General features: G+C 51.8%; 1 protein-coding gene and 1 long non-coding RNA gene across 2 annotated transcripts; both read left to right on the forward strand.

The window, feature by feature from the left end:
• Positions 1-9525: 9525 nt before the first annotated feature.
• LOC120318750 lies at positions 9526-18969 on the forward strand. Its single transcript, XR_005559578.1, has 3 exons — positions 9526-9812; positions 17930-18069; positions 18864-18969. It is a non-coding gene; the product is annotated as an uncharacterized LOC120318750 (long non-coding RNA).
• A 131-nt stretch (positions 18970-19100) lies between these two features.
• Positions 19101-24518, forward strand: LOC120318751 (forkhead box protein N1-like; the record flags this gene model as incomplete). The annotated part of the gene is made up of 3 exons (XM_039366793.1): positions 19101-19340; positions 20557-20664; positions 24388-24518. Coding segments are annotated over 3 exons (479 nt in total), but the record flags the coding sequence as incomplete, so codon positions are not given.
• Between the last annotated feature and the right edge of the window lie 166 nt (positions 24519-24684).

Raw genomic sequence — 24684 nt, forward strand, 5'->3', positions numbered from 1 at the left:
CGTTGCCCTGTCCCGCTCGCGCAGGGATCGAGCCACGGGCTGGGCGGGTGGAGCCCCCTGTTTCACCGGGGTGCACACAGGAGGGTGTGCGAGTGCATGCAGGCTCTCCCCCTGCTCCAGAACAGAACGGTGTGCAAACCAAAGGAAATGGAATAACAGAACGACAGAGATGGAAGGGGCCTTGGAGGTCTTCTAGTCCAACCCCGGGTCAAGCAGGACCATTTCAGACAAATGGTTGTCCAGGCTCTTCTGAAAAACTGGACAGGCCTGCAAGCCCCTTGCCGGGACAGGCAAATGGCCAGAGCTTGAAGGAGCAGGGCTATAAATAACAACAACAACAACAACAACAATAATAATAATAACAACAACAAAAACAAAAACAAAAATACTAATAATATAAGATAAGATAAGATAAGATAAGATAAGATAAGATAAGATAAGATAAGATAAGATAACCTTTATTGTCATTTTTATACTGTGGGCACAATGGCACAAAATAAAAATGAAATTTAGTTACCCGCTCTCAAAGTGAAACACATACATGACACACACCTAAACATACTATGAACAACATATGTATAGACCCACACCCCTACATATACGTAGCAAATAAATATTAAATATTGTCCATCTTGAATATATAATGGAAGGAGGAAGCTTGAGAGTTTGATGATAATAATAATAATAATAATAATAATAATAATAATAATAATAATAATAATAATAGGCTCCTTGGGTGCAATCCCAAAACAACTGGAGCACCACTTGAACACTATTGGCATTGACAAATTCGCTATTAGTCAATTGCAAAAGGCGGCCTTTCTAGGAACTGCTTCCATCCTGCGACGATATCTGTAATACCATCAAACATCCACATCTGCCTATCCCAGGTCCTGGGTAAGGACTCGATAGGTAGACAAAATGCCAAATCCAGTCTGAACATCTGGCTGACTGTGCGATGATCCATAATAATAATAATAATAATAATAATAATAATAATAATAATAATAATAATAATAATGTTGGAAGGGACCTTGGAGGTCATCTAGTCCAACCCCCTGCTCAGGCAGGAAATGCCCGGCCTTCCCTTCCCTTTGATCCTCTGTCCTGGGAACAGCCATGGGGGGGGGGACAGGCAGCAGAGGAAAGCCTCAGGTGGAGAAGCCCACCCGTGCAAGTGACCCCGGGAAGGGAGGGCTGCCTGCGTGCTGACACTGGTCTACCTGGAGAAAAAGCAGTCAGTTCCTGGTTCTTCCAAAGGGAAAACGCCCCCTCCCATCTTTGCTTCCTCTCCCTGCTCCGCGCTCTGGTCTGGTCAGTTGCTTCGTTGCGTTGTTTTGCTTCCACAAGCTGTGAGTGCTCCAACACTGGATGTTTTTAAGAAGAGATTTGGAGAGTCATTTCTCTGGAATGATATAGGGTAGGGGTCCTCCAACTTGGCCCTTGGATGACTGGTGGACTTCAACTCCCAGAATTCCTCAGCCAGGCGCACGTGCCTGGCTGAGGAATTCTGGGAGTTGAAGTCCACCAGTCATCCAAGGGCCAAGTTGGAAGACTCCTGCCCTGGGGTAAGCGTGTCCAACCTTAAGAACTTTTAAAGCCTTGTGGACTTCAATTCTGGGAGTTGATGTCCACAAGTCTTGAAGTCCCAAGGCTGGACTCTGGTGCTATAGTGTCTTCTGCTCCAGCTGAGGGTTGGACTAGAAGACCTCATAGGGCCCATCCAACTCTGTTATTCTATTCTTCGGGACAGGGCAGAGTCAATGTCAGGTAAGAGGGGAAAAGTTGAAAGCGAGTCACTTCATTTGTGAAATTAAGACAGCCGGGCTGTAAAGCAATCCTTTGCCTCGTGTCGCTGGCAAAACGCCCTGCCAAAATTCGGGTGCCAAAAACTCTCTCAAAGGAGGGAAGCTGAGAGGGGGGAGGAGGAGGAGGAGGAGGGGGGGAAACCCGAGTTGCCTTCCTTGGATGTTTCCTCTGGCTTATTCCAGGCAATCCTCAACTTATGACCACCACTGAGCTCAAATGTCCTATTGCTGAGCAAGTGGTCAAGTGAGCTTTGCCCCATTTTACAACCTTTCTCGACACGGTTGTTAGGTAAATCACTGCACGTGTTAAGTTAGTAATGCGGTTGTTAAATGAATCTAGACTGTGGGGTCCCTGGTGCTCTCTGAGCTGGGTGGTTCTCTTGCAGACGTTTCATGACCCAACTAGGGAACATCATCAGTGCTAGATGAGAGTGGGGGGTTCTGGAGAGGAGGAGGAGGAAAAAAAGGAGAAGGAAGAGGAGGAGGAGGAGGAGGAGGAGGAGGAGGAGGAGGAGGAGGAGGAGGAGGGAAATTGTGGGGTCCTCGGTGCTCTCTAAACTGGGTGGTTCTCTTGCAGACATTTCATGACCCAATTAGGGAACATCATCAGTGCTGGATGAGAGTGGGGGGTTCTGGAGAGGAGGAGGAGGAGGAGGAGGAGGAGGAGGAGGAGGAGGAGGAGGAGGAGGAGGAGGAGAAGGAGCACTGTGGGGTCCTTAATGCTGAGCTGGGTGGTTCTCTTGCAGACGTTTCATGACCCAACTAGGGAACATCATCAGTGCTAGATGAGAGTGGGGGGTCGTGGAGAGGAGGAGGAGGAGGAGGAGGAGGAGGAGGAGGAGGAGGAGGAGGAGGAGGAGGAGGAAGACTGTGGGGTCCTCCGTGCCCTCTGAGCTGGGTGGTTTTCTTGCAGACATTTCACGACCCAACTAGTGAACATCATCAGGGCTAGAAAAGAGAGGGGTTGTGGAGAGGAGGAGGAGGAGGCTCTGCTGAGGTTGGCAGTTCCTTCCTTGGGGAAGAAGATGGCAGAAGAAGTGACATATGTATCCTGTCCACAAAATCCGTGGCGAAAACCAGGCTGCCGGCTTTGCTGCTCCTGCACAGAAGGCCGGTCTTTCCCAGCCTCCCTTCGGGAAATCTCCCCTTACAATGCAGAAAAACAGACCCCCATTTTCCCAGGAGCCATTAGAGAGCCATTAGCCCATCTGAAGGAGGCAGCCCTTTGGCTCCCCCGCCTCAGGGGATCCTGGCTGGAGGGGGTGGGGGCAAAGGGCTGAATAGATGGAAATTGTCCCATCATGGAATTGTCCCATCTCCTTGAGCCCCCCCCCCCAGGCTCTAGGGCAGGCCTGGCTTTGCTGGTGGGGCGATCCTGCGCTCCGCTCTGCCTGCCCTGCCCGGTTCTTTCGGCATGGTCTTTTCTGGGCAATGCCACTCAGCCTGCTTGATCGGGGGATCCGCAGGGTAGCTGGCAACCATGCCCAGGCCTGGGAGAGCCTGCCAAGAGAACGCCAGATGCCCCACGCAGAGACAGGCTAGGGGCAGGGGTAGGCAACCTTGGCTCCTTCATGACTGCTGGACTTCAATTCCAGAATTCCTGAACCAGCATGGGGGAACTATGGCTCCTTCATGACTGGTGGACTTCAACTCCCAGAATTCCTGAACTAGCATGGGGGAACTATGGCCCCCTCCATGACTGGTGGACTTCAACTCCCAGAATTCCTGAGCCAGCATGGCTCAGCTTGCAAACCTCTCCCTTTCCCCTCAGCATGGCTGGCTCAGGAATTCTGGGAGTTGAAGTCCACCAGTCATAAAAGAGCCAAGGTGGCCTACCCCTGGGGCTAGGGGAGCCCAACCAGGAGGCTGTGTGAATCCCACCATCCCATTGACTTTGCTCTGTGCCACTTCAGGTTCCTGCCCTCCCGGTGCCAATCGGTGCCAGTTCCCCAGGCCTGCTGAGGCAAGCCTTGGCAGCACTCTCATGCCCCGCATGAGGGGCGGGCAGGAGTCGGAACCTGTTCTCCCAGGAAAAGTGCCAGGGTTTCCTTCCAGGGCGCAAGGCCCCGTTCGCCGCCTGTGAGAATCAAGGAAGCTCTGTTAGACTGGCAGAGCTCGGTCGCCCCAGGAGATGCCAGGATGCTGCACCCAGACAACAAACAGCCCCTCCGCTTTACACTACAGCAGTGGTTCTCAACCTTTTTAATGCCGCGACCCCCCAACCAGTCGTAAGTCGAGGACTATTCAACCGGTCGTAAGTCGAGGACTACTCAACTGGTGCAGCACCGTTTGGAGAATGGGACTTTTGGTGGGCTCAGCAGGGCCGAGACAGCCTGGACAATTCCTATTGGCTTTTGAAAGCCAATAGAATTAGACTCTATTCAAGAGACTCTCTTCTATTGGCTTTCAAAAGCCAATAGAATAAAAGGGAGGAGCACAGCTAAGGAAAAGGGGGAAAAAATGGCGGACTGCGTTGTTTGGCGACCCCCGTGAAATGGTCGTTCGACCCCCAATGGGGTCCCGACCCACAGGTTGAGAACCGCTGCACTACAAGGAGGGTCCCCTGGGCACGATGCTGACCCAAAGGCTGATTGGACGGGAGTAAAACAGACCCTCCGTAGTTTCTGAGGCCCCCCTCCATCCTTCCCAGGGAGACCATCTCTGCAAAGCCTTGGCATGACTCTGTGGGTTAACCCTCCTGCAGCTCTGGAGTGCCCACGGATGCCCTGGGGCCAAGGAAACTCCTTCTGCCAGTCTCCTGTTGATGGCTTGGGTTTATTTTGGCAGTGACAGCAACGGCGGTGGCAGAGGTGTTTCCGTCATTAAAAAGAGGGAAAAAAATAAAGCTGAGTGTGCTTTGAAGTCACCAGCTTCCCTCTAGTGAGTATCTGGAGGGAGGAAGCCTGCCTCCGCTTACTCACCCGTCCGGCCAGACTTCCAGGATGCTGGCGTTGGGGCCCTTCTCTCCTTCCATTCCTCCCCAGGAGAAACTGAGGCCCGAAAGGAGGGGGGAAGGAGCAGGGAGCCAGCCCTGGGGCTTCCCTGACAGGCCTCCAGGGCAATTCCCCTCTGGCCTTTGCTGGACAGCAGTGTCCAGTTCAGGCAGGACCCAGAGAAACCAGAACCGGCTCTAAGAAGGTCAATGAGGAGGATCATGACAGCAAAGTTCCAATATCTCAGGGGCTGCCCCAAAGAAGAGGCAGTCAAGCTATTCTCCAAAGGACCTGAAGGCAGAACAAGAAGCAACAGATGGAAACTCATCAAGGAGGGAAGCAACCTGGACCTAAGGAGGAATTTCCTGACAGTGAGGACAATTAACCAGTGGAACAGCTGGCCACCATAAGTTGTGGGTGCTCCAACGTTGGAGGCTTCCAAGAAGAGACTGGACAGCTGATATAAGTTACGGGTGTCCAACATTGGGAACTTCAAGACTTGTGGATTTCAGCTCCCAGAATTCTACAAGTCAGCCATGCTGGCTAGGGAATTCTGGGAGTTGAAGTCCACAAGTCTTCAGATCCCAAGGTTGGGCACCCCTGGTGTAGGGGGGTGGACAAGAAGACCTCCAAGGTCCCTTCCAGCTTCTGTTATTCCGATTCTATGGTGCCTCTTTCTATGCTCCAAACTGGATGAGAGGGTCTCCATTCAGTCCAGACGCAACTCCAGCCCTGGACAGAAGGGACTCCCACCACAAGGACCCCTCTGCACTGGCCTTAGTAAGCCTTAGTAAGACCAGACCTAGAACATAGTGTGGTTTCCACACTATGAAAAAGATGTTGAGACTCTAGAAAGAGTGCAGAGAAGAGCAACAGAGATGATCAGGGGCCTGAAGGCTAAAGCAAATGAAGGACGGTTGCAGGAACTGGGCATGGGAAGAGAAGGACCAGGGGAGACATGATAGCTGTGTTCCAATATTTGAGGAGGGGGACAACCTATTCTCCAAAGCACCTGAAGGCCAGATGAGGAATAATGGATGAAAACTGATCAAGGAGAGATTCAACCTGGAATTAAGAGGAAATTTCCTGACAGTGAGAACAATCAACCAGTGGAACAGGAGTTGCCTTCAGAGGTTGTGGGTGCTTCATCCCTGGAAGCCTTCAAGAAGAGACTGGACTGCCACCGGTCAGAAATGGCGTAGGGTCTCCTGCTTAGGCAGGGGGTTGGACTAGATGACCTCCAAGATCCCTTCCAACTCTGTTATTCTAATTCTAATCCAGAAGGAGCACCAGCTCCTGGTGATCAGACCTGTGGTGATGTCAGCTTGTTTGGAAAGGAGCTTCGGTGTCAGATGCTCTACAGGGAGATGGGAGGCAGGAGCCGTGGAAATGAGGTCGGGGGGAGTCCAGGGGGGGTGCCACGCACCGCACAAAAGCATCATCGGTGCCTGTTCTGTGCAGCTGAACCGTTTGCACGGCAAGCAGACGCTGGCAGGGACCCCGGTGGGACCGACACCGTCCTTTGGCTGCGCTTCCTCCCTCAACCGGTTGCCAGCCTTTCCCTGTGGTGAGGTCTTGTTCCTTGCTAATGGTGCGTGCCGGACCGACACTTTGCGGTTTTTGTCTTCTTGCACTTGCGGAACCAGGTATGCAAGAGGAGAAGGGAGGGGGGGCTCCTCAGCAGGGTTTCGGGTTCTTTGGGGGACGCAAAGACACCTTCTCTGAAACCAGCTCTTCTCTTTGAGTGCCCTGGAAGCCTTGACCGCAATCAGAGGCAACGGCAAGTGTGTGATCGGCTTGTTTGGTCACTAAGTCACGTCCGAGTCTTTGTGACCCCCATGGACCCCAGTATGCCAGGCTCCCCTGCCCTCCCCTGTCTCCCGGAGTTTGCCCAAACCCCTGATTTGATGACACTACCCAGCCACGGATGGAGGCTAATCAAGGAGAGAACAGGCCTAGAACTAAGGAGAATTTTCCTGAGAGTGAGAACAATTAATCAGTGGAACAGCTTGCCACCAGAAGTTGTGGGTGCTCCATCACTGGAGGCTTTTAAGAAGACACTGGACAATCATGTGTCTGGAATGGTAGAGGGTCTCTACTATTCTATTCTATTCTATTCCATTCCATTCCATTCTTCACTTCTTCTATTCTACTCTACTCTACTCTACTCTACTCTACTCTACTCTACTCTACTCTACTCTACTCTACTCTACTCTACTCTACTCTATATTTCTCCATTCTGTTCTATTCTATTCTATTCTATTCTATTCTATTCTATTCTATTCTATATTCTATATTCTATTCTATTCCATTCCATTCCATTCCATTCCATTCTTCACTTCTTCTACTCTACTCTACTCTACTCTACTCTACTCTACTCTACTCTACTCTACTCTACTCTACTCTACTCTATATTTCTCCATTCTGTTCTATTCTATTCTATTCTATTCTATTCTATTCTATTCTATTCTATTCTATTCTATTCTATTCTATTCCATTCTATTCTATATTCTATTCTATTCTATTCCATTCTATTCTATATTCTATTCTATTCCATTCCATTCCATTCTTCACTTCTTCTATTCTACTCTACTCTACTCTACTCTACTCTACTCTACTCTATATATTTCTCCATTCTATTCTATTCTATTCTATTCTATTCTATTCTATTCTATTCTATTCTATTCTATTCTATTCTATTCTATTCTATTCCATTCCATTCCATTCCATTTATTCTTCTGTTCTGTTGTGTTCTGTTGTGTTCTGTTCTGTTCTATTCTATTCTATTCTATTCCATTCCATTCCATTCCATTCCATTCCATTCCATTCTTCACTTCTTCTCTATACTCTACATTTCTCCATTCTATTCTATTCTATTCTATTCTATTCTGTTCTGTTCTGTTCTATTCTATTCTATTCTATTCTTCACTTCTTCTATTCTACTCTACTCTACTCTACATTTCTCCATTCTATTCTATTCTATTCTATTCTATTCTATTCTATTCTATTCTATTCTATTCTATTCTATTCTATTCTATTCTATTCTACTCTACTCTACTCTATTCTATCCTACCCTGTTCTATTCTATTCTAGAATTGGGAGGGGACCCTTGAACCATTAACTTGACTTGACTGAGCCCAAAATTTCTGCTGCTAAGTAATACATTGAGTTTTGTCTCCTTTTATGAACTGTTGTAACCCAGGGCTCCTGGTCTGCTGTTCTGCCCCCTCTCTCATTCTCCAAATGGGGGTCTGGACGTATGCGCCATGGCTGGCCCTGGCGGCACGGGGGTGGCCCAAGTATCCTCTGTCACAGCTGCAACGGCTAGGAGGGGATTCTACCCATATGAGGCTGATCTGAGAGCAGATGGAGGAGGAGGTTGGTGTGGCCCACCAGACCCCAGACTCTGGGGTCCTCCCTGGCAGTTCCAGCACATCCAGGAACCAGGAGGCACCTGGGGTGGGTTTGGTTCTGAGAGACAGAGATGGGAAGTAGACTCAGAGCTCCGGGGAAGGGCAAGGATGCTTAGGGTGGATGCCAGTCAGAAAGACTGATGGAGGAGCAAAGACTTTGTGGTCTCGAGTGAGGAGTGGCTTCCTCTTCCTCTGAAGCAGCCTCCGAGGCTCCTGCCAGTCTTGGCAGCCTTCCTTTCTGCCCACAGCTCAGCTGGTGACCCCCTGGCAGGGGATGAGCGTAGCCCTCCCCTCCCCATTGCAGATCTCTGGAGGGCTTGAAGGCTCTCTTTGGCAGCAGACAAAATGGGCAGCCTGGCTTTTATCTGTGGGGCAACGGATCAGCAGAGGCTTTCAGCTCGGCCTCTGCCCCCCTCCCCCCAAGGCAGGGGCCAATGGGGCAACTGGGGCAGCGTTAAGTAGTAATGGGGGGTCCTTGGTGCTCTGAGCTTGGCTGTTTTCTTGCAGACGTTTCATGACCCAAACTAGGAATAACACTGATGATGTTCTCTAGTTTGGACAATGAAACAGCCAAACTCAGAGGACCCCATAGTCATTATGCTCCTCCTCCTCCTCCTCCTCCTCCTCTTCCTCCTCCTCCTTTCCACAACCTCATTTCCTTGTAGCGTTGAAGATGTTAATTTTTGGGTCATGAAACTTCTGCAAGAAAACCACCCAATTCAGAGAGCAGCAAGGACCCCACAATCTTCCTCCTCTTCCTCCTCCTTCTCCTCTTCTTCCTCCACCAGCTCCTCCTCCTCCTCCTCCTCCTCCTCCTCCTCCTCCTCTCTGCAAATGCACCCCGCTTCTAGCACTGATGATGTTGACCAGTTTGGGTCATAAAACGTCTGCAAGAAAACAGCCAAGCTCGGAGAGCACCGAAGACCCCACAGTTCAACCTTAAGGTACAAAAAAATCTTTATAAGCAGTAATGTTTTTACTCCATCCCAGCTGGCCCACTTCATCATTGCACGTACTGGGTGCTTGGTTTACCTCGTAGTAGTGGTGGGCTAAGGGAGAGAAGCATTCTGTACACGCTCAAAGGCTCCCTGTCCTTCATACGCTCAAGCCTTCCCTCCCTAGAGACTGGGCTGCAAGGCTCCGTCTTCCTGGCTGGGCACCCCCCACCCCACCCCACCCCACCGTCTGCTGCTCCCTGAATCAGCCGTCCAGGTTTTCTACCTACTCAGCTCCTTGCCCATAAAGTTCCCAAATCCGCCCCACAGATCAAATGAAGGTAATTACAAAGCTCCTTGTGGGCGATTCCCGGTGGGAGGGAAGGAGTGGCCACGGGTGGGGCTCCCCAGAGAAGGCAGCAAAGGCCCCACGCCCAGCCTGGAACAAGCCAGGAACAGAAACCACCTGGGCGGGTCACCCACACGCCTTTTTGTAAAAGGAGGAACATGGCATCAGCCCAGCAGCTACGGCAGCGCAGGAAAACAACGGCGGGCACGACACCCACGGCGGCTGCGGGGCAGGGGGTGTCCTGGCTGGAGAGCCACTCGGGGCAGCCCTGGACCAGGCCCGGCGGGGGTCTCTCCCTGCCCTATTTATTGGGACACTGAAGGCCCTGGGGTTTACGGTGGGCTCAGCTTCACAGCACAGCTAGAAATAGATTGGTGAGTAGGAACAAACCCCCAGTTCTCCCCCACCGTCTCTGACCCCCTGCACTGACCCCCCCTGGCCACACTCAGGAGCCCCCCTGCAAAAAAGCAAGACCCAGCAACCCCCAACTCAATAGGGCAGGGAGAGACTCCGCCAGCTTTGGTCCAGGGCTGCCCCAAGTGAGTCTCCAGCCAGGACACCGCCAGTTTTCTTGTCCCAAAGGTGCTTTTTCCAAAAGGTCATTTGGACGTGTTTTTTTTTCCTTTTGAAAACATTTCATTTCTCAATCAATCAATAGAATACAGCTGTAAGAGACCTTGGAGGTCTTCTAGTCTAGCCCCCTGCTCAAGCTGGAGACCCTCCTGCCATTTCAGATAAATGGCTGTCCAGTCTCTTCTTAAAAACTTCCAGTGTTGGAACATTCACAACTTCTGGAGGCAGGTTGTTCCACTGGTTAATTGTTCTCACTGTCAGGAAGTTTCTCCTTAGTTCTAGGTTGCTTCTCTCCTGGATCAGTTTCCATCCGTTGCTTCTTGTCCTGCCTTCAGGGGCTTTGGAGACTAGCTTGACTCCCTCTTCTTTGGGGCAGCCCCTGAGATACTGGAATTTGGGAAGCTTCTTTGGTTCTTCTTCTTTCAAGGAAGAAAACCCCAAAATTCCAGTTGCCTTTTAGAGAAGCACCCCTGAAGGACGGCGAATCTGCGTAAACCTTGAGTTTTTCTCCACTTCTGAAGGCCACGTCTGTCACCTGCTGGGACAGCGATGCTTTGGCACAGGTGCCCACAGCAATGAAGGGTGCAAGGGGCAACCTAAGTCTTCCCTTGCTTGCCCACCACAATTAGGAATTTCTTACCCCAGGGCTGGTGGCTCTTACCCCCCTCTCGTCCTGGGGGCTTTGCGAAGATCTTCCTTCCGTCTCTCTGATCTCAGGGGGGTTTCTGGGGGTTTTTTTGGGGGGGGGGAGTGTAACCAGAGAGACAGAAGAAGCAGCTGGAATGGCGGGAGGTCCAGGGGCCTTCTGATCAGTTGCGACTAAACAAGCTGACTTGCTTCTGTCCAGATTCTTTGAGATTTGCTGGCTGTTTAAATGTAGACTTAAGCAAAATTAAGCAATGGAACAGCTTGCCACCAGAAGTTGTGGGTGCTCCATCTCTGGAGGTTTTTAAGAAGAGACTGGACAGCCACTTGTCTGGAATGGTATAGCGCAGGGGTAGGCAACCTTGGCTCTTTTATGATTCATGGACTTCAACTCCCAGCATAGCGTAAGGGTAACCTTGCGAACTTTAAGACTTGTGGACTTCAACTCCCAGAATTCCCCAGCCAGCTATGCTGGCTGGGGAATTCTGGGAGTTGAAGTCCACAAAACTTGCAAGGTTGGACACCCCTAGAGCACAGGGTTGGACTAGAAGACCGCCAAGATCCCTTCCCACTCTGTTATTCTCTATGATGCTCCCTGCCCATATCCCACCCAACTCCTGCTCAAAGACTGGCCTGGCTTTTTGCAGCTGGGTCCTCCAGATGTTTGGCCTTCGTGGGCAAGAAGCTTCAAAGATTTTCTTCCAGGCCTGGCCAAATGGTCAAGGTCTTCTCTTGTGCTCACATGGCATGTGGAGGGGTGGGGGTGGTGTCAGAGCAGTGAAGACCCCAGGGGAACAAGAAGGGATGCCGCAGTGCCACAGCTGGGCAGATGTTTTCCCTGAGGTGTGCAGATCTGGGGCCCAGATAGGGCCCAGGCGTGGCCCTCTCCTTGCTGTGCAGTTCTGGGCAGCAGTTGGTGGCCTCCTTATCAACGCATCCTCCCTTCTGCAGAAAATGGGCGTGAGGCCGGCTGCCTGCAGGGGCTACATCCACCCCTGCAGGATCAAACCTTGCAGAGCCAGTCCCTCCCTCGGGGCATCTCCGCGGGCAGAGTTGGGTGTCCAGCTCCTGTTCCAAAGAAACATCCCAGGGATGAGTCAGAAGGTGGGGCCTTTGGGGGCCACCCACTCACTGCCTGCTCATTTTAGCAAAAAATGCTCCCCCTTCAACTGGGGGAGGTGAAATCCACAAGTCTTAAATGTTCCAACGTTGTAGACCCCCGGAGTAAGATCTCCTGCTCAAGCAGGGGGGGTTGGACTAGAAGACCTCCAAGGTCCCTTCCAACTCTTGGGAGGGGGAGTATGTCCAAGGATAAATAATGCTCAACTTGCCTCCAGAAATTGTGAATGCTCCAACACTGGACGTTTTTAAGGGGATAAATTGTGTGAAATGGTATAATGCAGGGGTAGGCAACCTTGGCTCTTTTATGACTCGTGGACTTCAACTCCCAGAATTCCTGAGCCAGCCATGCTGAGGGGGAAGGGAGAGGTTTCCAAGCTGAGCCATGCTGGGTCAGGAATTCTGGGAGTTGAAGTCCATGAGTCATGAGGGGGGGGGTATAATTCCCACATGCTGGCTCAAGAATTCTGGGAGTTGAAGTCCACCAGTCATGAAGGGGCCATAGTTCCCCCATGCTGGCTCAGGAATTCTGGGAGTTGAAGTCCCCAAGTCATAAAGGGGGCCATAGTTCCCCCATGCTGGCTCAGGAATTCTGGGAGTTGAAGTCCACCAGTCATGGGGGGACCATAGTTCCCCCATGCTGGCTCAGGAATTCTGGGAGTTGAAGTCCACGAATCATAAAAGAGCCAAGGTTGCCTACCCCTGGTATAGTGTTTCCTACCTGAGCAGGGGGTTAGACTAGAAGACCTCCCAAGGTCCCTTCCAGCTCTGTTATAGTATTCTGTTATATTCTGCCAGACGTGAGAGCAGAAAAGGACCTGGAAATTGAACGGCAGTTAGAAATTAGGCCAGCCATTTTCTCTCTAGGATGTCTATGGAAATTCTACATCCTCCGAGTCACCATTGTCCCCAAAGATGCTTTTTTTCGAACTGGACATTCTTGGTTTTTTTCCTTGAAAACATTTCACTTCTCATCCAAGAAGCTTCTTCAGTTCTGACTGAATGGTGGGGAATGGAAAGGTTTAATGAGAAGTGAAATGTTTTCAAGGAAAAAACCAACGAAGTTCAGCTGTCTTTTGAAAAACCGTCTTGTGTCTCTGTGGGATGACATTAAACTGGACAGAAGCTCCCCCCTTGAAAGGGAGGAGGTGAAGGATAAAGAATGACCAGACCCCACCCCAGGTGGGATAGCTGCTGGCAGCTAGAAATTAGAATAGAATAGAATAGAATAGAATAGAATAGAATAGAGTAGAGTAGAGTAGAGTAGAGTAGAGTAGAGTAGAGTAGAGTAGAGTAGAGTAGAGTAGAATAGAATAGAATAGAATAGAATAGAATAGAACAGAACAGAATATAATTAAAATAAGGAATAGAATAGGAAAATAGAATAGAATAGGAAAATAGAATAGAATAGAATAGAATAGAATAGAATAGAATTAAAATAAGGAATAGAATAGAATAGGAAAATAGAATAGAATAGAATAGAATAGAATAGAATAGAATAGAATAGAATAGAATAGAATAGAATAGAATAGAATGGAATTAAAATAAGGAATAGAATTTAATAGGAAAATAGAATAGAATAGAATAGAATAGAATAGAATAGAATAGAATAGAATAGAATAGAATAGAATAGAATAGAAGTAAAATAAGGAATAGAATAGAATAGGAAAATAGAATAGAATAGCATATAGAATAGAATATGGAATAGAATAGAATAGAATAGAATAGAATAGAATAGAATAGAATAGAAGCTGGAAGGGACTTTGGAGGTCTTCTAGTCCAACCCCCCTGCTCCAGCAGGAGAACCATTTTCTCTCCTGGATAACTGTTACTACACTTTTGCTTCTAGTCCTCAACTTACAACCACAATCGATCCCAAAATTTTTGTTGCTAAGGGAGAGATTTGTTAAGTGAGTTTTGGCCCATTTTACGACTTTTCTTTCCCATCGTTATTAAGCAAAACATTGCCATCGTTAAATTAGTCACACGGTTATGAAGTGAATCCGGCTTCCCCATGGACTTTGCTTGTCAGAAAGTGGCAAAAGGGGATCCTGTGATCCCCCCGGAGACCCTGCGCAACCGTCCTAAATAGGTACCACTTGTCAAGCGCCCCAGTATAAATCACATAACCGGGGGAGGCTGCCACGGTCACAAGTGTGAAAAACGGTCATCAGCCCCTTTTTCCAGTAATGTTGTAACTTTGAATGCTCCACGTTTATTGGGAACGGGAGCGTGTGTGTGCCCCTAAAATGCACACAAAGCCCCCCCCTTTCAGTGGCCCCCTTTGCACTCCTCTTCCCAGCATCCCACAGCGAAGACCCTGGTCCCAGGGCCACATTCACACACACACCTTGCTAAGCTTGACCAGCGTCGGCCTTATTCCTTGTCCTTCCGCGGCTTTAGGGGCTGCAGTTCCGGCACCCCAGATTCGTTTCAGAAGTTTGTGGCGTGAACGGTGCCGTTCTGTGCCAGACTTCCCTACAGGAAGCAACCAATGGGCACCCTTCAATCCTGGGGGGCACCAGTGACAGCCCTGACCAAACCCCCGTTTCCCCCCTTCACACTTTCCAACTGCAGAGCTTTGGGGGGAAGGCTGGGGGGGGGGCAACCAGATGCCACCATTTTCTTTGGTAGAAACGGCAAGCTGGGCCTTCCTGGGGTCTGCAGCTGTGCCCCTCCCTTGCCTTCAGGGTACCTGACCCTGCTGGCATTTATCTCCCAGTGTGGGCATAGATGTGGTATATGCATAATTCTTTCTTTCTTTCTTTCTTTCTTTCTTTCTTTCTTTCTTTCTTTCTTTCTTTCTTTCCTTCCTTCCTTCCTTCCTTCCTTCCTTCCTTCCTTCCTTCCTTCCTTCCTTCTTTATTTATTGTCATAGCTATGTGGTGTATATTGGAGGGGTGAGCCTTTGAGAACTGAATGCAACGAAATTTCATTTTAATGTATGCCGATTAGGGTACATTCAAAGTGACGATAAAAATATTACTCTAATTCAGTGGTTCTCAACCTTTTTAATGCCGCGACCCCCAACCGATTGTAAGTCGAGGACTACTCAACCGGTCGTAAGTCGAGGACTACTCAACCGGTGCAGCACCGTTTGCAGAATGGGACTTTTGGTGGGCTCAGCAGGGCAGAGACAGCCTGGACAATTCCTATTGGCTTTGGAAAGCCAATAGAATTAGACTCTATTCAAGAGAGTCTATTCTATTGGCTTTCAAAAGCCAGTAGAATAAAAGGGAGTAGCACAGCTAAGGAAAAGGGGGGGGGAAAATGGTGGACTGCGTTGTTTGGTGACCCCCGTGAAATGGTTGTTCGACCCCAAATGGGGTCCCAACCCACAGGTTGAGAACCACTGGACTATTTATTCTTCCAGCTGCCCCTTGTGGGGAGGAAGCAGGAAGGAGACCCCTCCCCCCCTTGGCCAAATCAGTGGAACCTGATTAGGAGTCCCTAGCTGGACATTTGGGGCCCTACAAGTATGGAGACCATCTGGACTGAGGCAAAGGGATTCTGGGGGGGGGGGAGCAACTGGAGCCCATAACAACAATGACAGTGACAACAGCAACGACAACAACAGGATTATCATATTGTAGGAGAGTTATGTCAGTCTAGGATAGCCAAAAAGCCAAAGGTGGCCCCTCGACAGCTTTCTTAAAAGGGACCCCATTTTGGTGAGCTGTGCGTGAAAAGGGGCTACAGAACTTCTAATTGTGCAGTCACAATCACAGTAACGGCAACGTCACAAGTTCGGGGCCTCTTCGAGGGGGGCTCTCCGGTCCGCCCCCGTTTTCTGCCCCCCCTCTCTGGGTCAGGAGGGGGCTGGAAGGGGAGACGCGCGGGCCAAGCGGGACCGCGGCGCAGGCGGTCCGGACGGCTCCGACGGGTGAAAGGCGCCGCCCGCTCTTGACACGGACGGCAGCCGCGGGCGGCCGGCAGCGAGGACGGAGCGCTCCTGCAGCCCCGGAGGCCGGGCGGGCGAGCGAGCGAGCCGGCAACCGGGGCGGCGGGTTCTTGCGGTCAGGCCCGGCGCCGGCGAGCCGCTCCCCGCCCGCCAAGCCACGCGGAGCCCGGGCGAAGGGCGGCAGAGCTCGCCCGCTGGGGCCCGGAGGCTGCAGCTCCGTCCGGCGCTTCAGGGGCCCCCGGGGAGCCCCCCGCCCGAGTATCCGTCCCTCCTCCAGACCGGGAACGGGAAGAGCGGGGGTCCCCCTCTGAACGGGTCTTCCAGGCGTGGCGAGGGGGCCGGGAGGGCAGCGGGGCGTCTGGGTCCCCGTGGGGCCGGGGAGACCCCCCCCGGCCCGGCCCGGCCCAGCGCAGAGAGCCGCCCTGAAGCCCCGAGAAGCGGAGGGGGGGGCGACTCTGCTGCAGCCCCCCCCAGCGGCGCCGGGAGCCTCCGCCGCCCGGGCCAGCGGGCGCCCCGTCCACCTGCCCTCTCCCATCCCCGGTCAGACTCCGGTCACCGAAGGCCGGGATCCCTGTCTAGGGTGGGAGGGGGGGGGTCTTGGCCAGAGACCCGCTCAGCCTTTGCATTTTAATGTCATTAAACGGTTTTAACGCCAGTCTGACCACCGGACGATTCCTGGTGTCTCTTGGTGGAGGACCCGGAGCCCCCCCCGCCCCGTCTTTTCCCGGGCCTTGGTTGTCGCCCCCTCCCGCTCCTTCCGAGGCCCCTTCCAGCTTCTCGGATGCCCGGAGCGGGACACGATTCGCGGCGGGGTCTTTTCCTTCGGGATAGCAAATGCGCTCGCCTTTGATCTCCTTCCCAGGCAGGGAGAGGGGAAATCCCAGGGGAAATCGCCCCCCCCGCCCCCCGGTCCGCAGACAGGTGTCTTCCAATCGGCCCTTGTGTTCCTGGGGCTGGATTAGGCCCCCCCGCCCCCTTCGCTTTGGCTCACCTGGTCTACCAGGTGAGCTCGGCTCCCTTGCCGCGGCCTGCCTTGAGACACCGGGGAAGGGGGGGGGCGTTTTTCATCCCCGCCAGCCTTGTCGGCAGGAGCTGGATCCAGGGGCGACCCCCCCCCTCGTTCCCCCCACCCCCGACAAGTGGAAGCGTGTGCGCACCGCCGCCAGCTCCGCGCAGCCCTCGCCGGCTTGGAATGCGCCCCCCCCCGTCGCTCTGGTTTTCCGATTCGGCCCGCCCCGCGTGTGCCTGCCGCCCCCTTTGAACTACAGAAGCTGAGGAGGGGGGGCTTTTTGCCCCCCCCCCTGTTCGCCTTGGGGGAAACGGGGGAGCAGCAGCCAGCGGAGCGCCAGGATTCTTTGGGGTCTCCTCCCCGGTGCGTATTGCACCCTTGCGGAGGGTTCGCGCTCCCATCTCGTAGCAGCGCCCCCCCCTGCACACACACACTTCCCTTGCCGGGCCCACAACTCTCCAGGTGTTGGGGGGGGGGAAAGTCCCGGCCCAGCGGAAGGTTGCCCCCTGTTGTGTGTTTATGTGGGGGAGGGGATGAACAGGTGGATGGGAGTTCCACAGAGGATTTCTTTTTTCTTTTTATCTGCCCTGGAGCAGGGGTCCCCAACCTTGGTCACTTTACGACTTGTGGACTTCAACTCCCAGAATTCCCGAGCCAGCATAGCTGGCTCGGGAATTCTGGGAGTTGAAGTCCACAAGTCATAAAGTGGCCAAAGTTGGGGACCCCTGCCCTATAGCAGCGGCATCATATAAGTCAGCGTTTCTCAACCGTGGCAACATTAAAGATATGTGGACATCAGCTCCCAGAATTCCCCAGCCAGCATACCATGCTTATGGCAGGACTAGAACTCAGGGCCTCCCGGTTGTTGCTCCTCCGTACGACACCCCCGTCGCTACCTGTCTTCTCCGGACCCGTCCTCCTTGCTGCCCGCCCTGGGACTCAGCCCTGCCTACGCTGGTGACAAATGGCTTATCTTGGCATCTCTTTTATTTATTTATGTATATTTCATGTTTCTAGACCCCCCCCCCCCACAATCTCCCTGAAGGAGGGGCGCTGGGCTGTTGCTTTGCCAGAGGTTGGTGAGGGAGGATGAAGAGATGGGGGTGCTAGGAATATTTTTCTCTGGAAGGGCCTTGCTTTGAATTGGGGGGGGGGTTCAAAGCAGAGCTCGAACCCAGCAGCCCTTCCCCCCCCCAAAAATGTGATTTACTTCCTTGATCCCGTCCTGTTTTTTCTTGCCCCAGATTCCTGGCTGAGTCCTGCAATGGTTTCCTTGCTCCAGGATCAAGCCAGGATCAAGTTTCCTTCTCTGGATCCCCTGGAGAGCAACCCACGTGGAAACGCCATGCAGGCCTGCGAAGAGACCGTGTCCCCTGCCCAGCAGGTGAGGATCGCTGCTTGGCCTCCTTTCCAGACAGCCCAGGGATGGAAGGAAGGGGGGTCCTTGAAGCCCCCCATCCCAAAAAAGCTGAGCTCTCCCGTCTTTCTGCTGAGCTGGGCAGGGCAACAGGGCTGATGTAGTTGGGGAGGGGGTGGGACGGAGGCCGCCCCTCCTCTGGGAACCAGGGGTGGGGGTGGTGCCAGATAGGACCGCATGGTTTAGGAGGGGTCTTCCCCTTGCCAAGCTGAAATACCTCCCTCCCCCTGCAAGCTTTTTCCAGCTGCCCACCAAATTTCTATTCTATATTCTATATTCTATATTCTATTGTGTTCCTTATTCTATCCTATTCTAGATTCTATTCTTGTTTTAATTTATTCTATTCTATTCTATATTCTACTCTAGTCTATATTCTATTCCTTATTCTATTCTATTCTATATTCTATTCTTGTTTTAATTTATTCTATTCTATTCTATTCTATATTCTACTCTATTCTATATTCTACTCCATTCTATATTCTATTCTATTCTATATTCTATTCTTGTTTTAATTTATTCTATTCTATATTCTATTCTATTCCTTATTCTATTCTATTCTATATTCTATTCTATTCTATTCTATTCTATTCTATTCTATTCTAGTCTAGTCTAGTCTAGTCTACTCTATTCTACTCTACTCTACTCTACTCTACCCCACTCCATTCTATGTTCTCCCTTCCCTTCTGCCCCCCTCGTCCTCTCCTCTCCTCCCCCTCCCCTTCGCGGGGTCCCTCACACCCCAGCGCGGCTCTTCCCCACAGGCGCATCCGGGCTTCCACCGCCAGCCCCGCGACGGACACGGCCGGGCGGACCGAAGCCCTCCTGGATCCCCGCGCAGTTCCGCCGCCTCCCCGCCCTGCCCGGAGCAGCTCTTCGCCCGCGTCCCCGCCGGCCAGCACCTTCCCCGGGAGACGGCCGCCTACGAGGTGCCGCCGCCGGCCGAGCCCCCCCGCCGCTCCGCCTACGAGGACGGGGGCGCCGCGCCCTGCGGCCGCTTCCCCGGGGGCGCCCGGCGGAGCCCCTTCCACCCCTACCAGCGGCCGGGGCCGGCGGAGCCCTTCCCCGAGGCGCGGCTGGCCCTGGCGGGGGAGGCCGGCCAGCCCTTCCCGGCCGGCGCGGCCCAGGACGCCTTCGACGGCTTTCCCGCCCAGCTGCCCCACCTGGGCCCCGATCCGGCCTGGAGCAGCGGGACGCCGCACAGCAGCCTCGGGCAGGAGCCCCACCTGCCGCCGGCCCAGGTGAGTCCTCTGGGTGGCCAGCTGAAAGCCAGCGCCGGGGACGATGGGCTTGGTTCCTAGTGGCCTCCGCAGCCTGGGGCTCAACTATCTAGCCCCCCCCCAGCCAGGGTCTCTCCCTCCCCCCCTCCCCCCTCCGGAAGACCCCCCCAACTGCTGAACCCGAGAGGGGGGCAGGAGCCTGGAGTTGGAAGGGACCTCAGAGGTCATCTAGTCCAGCCCCAACCCCCATCCCTCCCAAGGCAGGCGTCCGTATTGCATCAAAGTTTTGTTTGCATTCCTGAAGGGTTACATTAAATTTCCTGAACACTTTATTCTTGCTTTTTTATATATTTTCATTTACCGCTCAAAGTTGTTACCGACCATTCAAAGTCACAACAGCCCTGAAAAAAGTGAACTTATGGCCGGTTTTCACTCTCACAACCCTTGCAGTGTCCCGGCGGTCGCGTGATCAAAATTCTTGGCCGCTGGCTCAGAGTTACGACGGTCGCAGTGTGTCCCGGGGGTGTCGCGTGATCCCCTTTTGCCACCTTCTGCCAAGTGGCGCTGACGGGGCAAGCTGGATCCACTCAACGCCCGGTTACTCACTTATCAACTTCAGTGATTCGCTTAACAACCAGTTGCAATAAAAGTCATCAAATGGGGCAAAACTCACTTAACGACGGTCTCGCTTAGCCACAGAAATTTGAAAGGGGATCACACGACCCCGGGACACTGCAATAGCCACCGATACGAGCCAGTTGCCCAGCGGCCAAATGTTGATCACGTGACCCTGAAAATGATGCTCTTAACAGAGAAAACCAGCCATAGGTCACTTTTTTCAGTGCTGTTATAACTTCGAACGGTCACTAAACGAAGCATGGCAAGCCGAGGAGTGCCTGTAATGTTATGCTCAGGGTGGCAGACAGGGACAGGTCTGCAAGGGTGGGTGGGTGGGTGGGCACTGATCCCTCTGTGCCCTCCCCCTGGATTGAAGGAAACCCCCCCCCCAGAGCTGCATGAACTAGATACGATAGCAGATAACCCTAAAATTGAGGGCAGGAGCAGGGGATGATGGGTGATGGAGGCCAAGAAGCCGGGTGGGCTTCATCCGTGCTCCGGGGCCCCTGGGTTTCTGCCACGTGGGTCTAGGTTGGCTCCTACATCTCTCTGGCCTGGGCAGGAGAGGGTTTTGTCCTTTGGGGAGATCTCAAGGACCCCCACATTCTCTTCCCCACAGGAGGCCCATGCCAGGCTGAAAACAGCCCCCCTGGAGGAGCAGCCCGGCCCCTACTGCTGCCAGCCCCACGGACCCCCAGGGTACTGCACCTCCCACCCCTTCCACCAGGTAAGGGCTGAAGTGAAGGCCCATCACAGCTTCCGGCTGCATTTGCCAGGCTCAGTGAAGTCCTGTAACTGGAGGACCTTTGCATTCAACGCAGCTGAATTATTTCCCTGTCTACCAAAGAGGCAAACTGGCATTTGAGGAGGGGTCTTTGGGATGGAGATCTGGGGGCAATTGCCCTTTGTGGCGCTGGGTCTGAACCCTGGGCCGGCTTGGGGTCCAGGAAAAGCCTTGGTAGTACCCCCTTGAAGTCCATACCTAGTTTTTTTTCTCAACCAACTCAGGAAAATCTGCCCAGATTATACAGAATAACACAGTTGTAAGGGACCCTGGAGGTCTTCTAGTCCAACCCCTGCTCAGGCAGGAAGTCTTATACCATTTCAGGCAAATGGCTGTCCAATCTCCCCTTAAAAAGCTCCAAGGAAGGAGCACCCATAACTTCTGGTTGCAAGCTGTTCCACTGGTTAATTGTGCTCACTATTAGGAAGTTTCTCCTTAGTTCCAGGTTGCTTCTCTCCTTGATTAGTTTCCATCCGTTGCTTCTTGTTCTGCCTTCAGGCGCCTTGGAGAATAGCTTGACTCCCTCTTCTTTGGGGCACCCCTGAGATACTGTAACACAGCTATCATGTCCCCCCTCGACCTTCTCTTTGTTAAATTAGACATCCCCAATTCCAGCAGCCTTTCCTTATATGTTTTAGCCTCCAGTCCCCTAATCATCTCTGTTGCTCTTCTCTGCACTCTTTCCAGAGTCTCAGCATCTTTTTTACATCGTGGTGACCAAAACTGGATGCCGTATTCCAAGTGTGGCCCTACCAAGGCCTTGTAAAGTGGTATTAACACTTCCTGTGATCTTGATTCTATCCCTCTGCTAATGCAGCCCAGCACTGTGTTGGCTTTTGGGGCAGCTGCAGCGCACGGCTGGCTCGTATTGAAGGGATGGTCCACTAGGACTCCAAGATCCCTCTCCTAGTTGCTACTATTGAGCAAGGTACCACCTATACTACAGCTGTGCATTTGGTTTCAAAGCCTTTTGATGAATGGCCATTTTGCCCTGTATGGTCTTCCCCAATTTGGGGTCTTCTGAATCTCCTGGATTTCAAGTTCTGCAATTCCAGGGGTAGGTCAGGATTCTACTGGCTGGGGATTATGGGTCACGGGAGCAAGGCTTTTGCAGGTGAGAGGTTGGAGAAGCTTCAAAACACACAGGCAAGCTTATATCAGCTCTGGAACTGGTTCGGCTAGTCTTGGGCCATCGCTCTGCCTACCGAGCCCGTCACTTCTTCCTGGTTTGATTATCTCAGATTATCTGCTGCTTATCAAACTCTCCTTCCAAGGTCATTGCTGTCAGATGCCGGCCAATTAAAGGTCAGAGACCTTCAGCCATCCTGCCCCTCTTCATCATACTGTCCACAGAGTCACAGAGAAAAGAAGAAATAGGGGAGACAAGACAGCAGCGTTCCAGTATCTGAGGGGCTGCCACAAAGAAGAGGGGGTGAAACTATTCTCCAAAGCGCCAGAGGGAAGGACAAGAAACAATGGTTGGAAACTGACCAAAGAGAGAAGCAACCTGGAATTAAGGAGAAACTTCCCAACAGTGAGAACAATTAACCAGTGGAACAGCTGGCCACCAGAAATTGTGGGCGCTCCATCACTGGAGATTTTCAAGAAGAGGCTACACAGTCACTTGTCTGAGATAGTATAGGTTCTCCTGCTTGAGGGGGTGGCTGGACTAGAAGACCTCCAAGGTCCCTTCTAGCTCTATGCTATCCTATCCTATCCTATCCTATCCTATCCTATCCTATCCTATCCTATTCTATTCTAATCTAATTTTAATTTTATTCTAATCTAATCTAATTTTAATTCTATTCTATTCTAATCTAATCTAATTTTAATTCTATTCTATTCTATTCATCTAATCTAATTTTAATTCTATTCTATTCTAGTCTAGTCTATTCTATTCTAGTCTAGTCTAGTCTAGTCTAGTCTATTCTATTCAAGTTGGGAGGGGTCCCTTGAACCATTAACGCCCAAGGGCAGACCTGGCCATTTTACGGCTCCTGGTCCACATCTGGCCTTTTGACTGCCCTGTCCAGCCTGAATGGATTGCTTTTACAAATATCCTTCACTTATGACCACTGTTGCTAAGCGAGAGAGTTGCTAAGTGAGTTTTGTCCCATTTTACGACCTTTTTGCCACTGTTGTTAAGTGAATCTGGCTTCCCCTATTGCCTTTGCTGGTCAGAGAAGGGGACCCCATGACCTTGGGGACACAGCAGTGGATCAGTTGCTGAGTTTCTGAATTTTGAACACGTCAAAAGGCTACAACGGTCATAAGTGTAAAAATGATCATATGTCCCTTTTTTCAGTGCTTTTGTAGCTTCGAACGGTCACTAAATTAACTGTTGCAAGTTGAGGACAGCTTGACTTGACAACTGAGCCCAAAATTTCTGCTGCTAAGTAATACATTGAGTTTTATCTCCTTTTATGAACTATTGTAATCAGAGGACTGTGTAGTTTGAAGGCGACTGCGTTTTTTTTCTCGATGTGCGGATGTGCGTGCATGTCTGCATATCGTCTTCACAGGCCATGTTAGTTCGGCCCTCCACGACGGCTCCAGTTTCTCACGTGGCCCCTTGAGAAAATGAGTTCCCCCCCCCGCCCACGTAGGTTCTAGCTGATGTGGGGCACCAGGGCTGGACATCCCGTCCCCCAACTTAAGCAGGCAGCTGGGCTCCAACATGGCAGAAGCCACTCCGATGGTCTGGATGGGGCCGCTGGAGGAGGGACTTGACTGCAAAGTGGAACGGCAGCAGCATCCGAGGGGTTGACCCTCCGTGGGGGATGCCATTCCCTTTTAGACCTGGCCCCTCGAAGCCCGTTGCTTCCCTTCCTCTCTTTCCCACATTGCCACAAACGTTTGGCTTGTAGCAGCCTGGAGTTGTGTTCACAGCTGACGCCTACACTGACAATTGCAATCTGCCAATTATTGCAAAATGTCCGTTTGTTTGAAGATGGGTCATCAAGTCTGTGTTGGCTCTTAGTGACCCCATAGTTTTTTCTCCATGGCAATCGGCTCCTAAACTGGACTATTTTTGGGGGGGCAACGATGTCCCCATCGCTACTGTCTCTGAATATCCCTCCTCCTCCAGCTGGTCATCCTCTCTCTCCTTCCATCTTTTCCCACCAAGGTGATTCCTGTCCACGGATTTGGAAGCAGGGTTCTGCTGTTGCAGCCATCTGTATTCTGTGCCATCTATAGCAGTGTTTCCCAACCTTGACCAGTTTAAGGCATGTGGACTTCAACTCCCAGAATTCCACAGCCAGCAATGCTGGCTGTGGAATTCTGGGAGTTGAAGTCCTCATGCCTTAAACTGGTCAAGGTTGAGAAACACTGTTCTATAGGTTGACAGACTTGAAGGCACAGAGCATAACCCATCCACCCATCCATCCACCCATCAATCCCTCAATCTCCTATCCTAGAATTATGCAATTAAGTATCATTTCCTCAGGGAAGAACTTTGCATTTGCCTTTTAAATGAAATTTCACTCTGATATTCGCCACTATTGCAAATTACACTCTGTGGCTTTCAGCCCGTTTCTTGGCGGGCTTTGAGAATCCAAGATGGACTTTCCACATTTTTTAGTTCCTTGCCCTTAAAAAGACTGACCATAAAATCTGACCGAGAAAGCAAGCCCAGCTGCATTTCTCCTCTTCTTCTGCTTTCAGTATCTCGCCAGCAACGCCCTTCCGCTCCCCTTCCTCTCGGCTCCCCACCACCCCTACCAGAGGATGGGGCTGCCAGGACCTCCACAGCCACCACCACCACCCCTCTTTCCAAAGCCCATCTACTCTTACAGGTAAGTGTTCGCCAGGATTCGCACCCGGCTGCTCTGGGACCTCGGCGGGGGCACCGGAGTTTGGCTCCCAACTGACCAGAGCCTCATTGGGAACGTCTCCGGGTTCCCACAATAGGATGGGGAGGGGGGGCAAATTGGAGAAATGTCTGCGACAACAGGGGTGTAC

Source organism: Crotalus tigris, unplaced genomic scaffold (genome assembly GCF_016545835.1).
Source record: "Crotalus tigris isolate CLP2741 ecotype Arizona unplaced genomic scaffold, ASM1654583v1 scf7180000020357.70686, whole genome shotgun sequence".
NCBI classification, from domain to species: domain Eukaryota; kingdom Metazoa; phylum Chordata; class Lepidosauria; order Squamata; family Viperidae; genus Crotalus; species Crotalus tigris.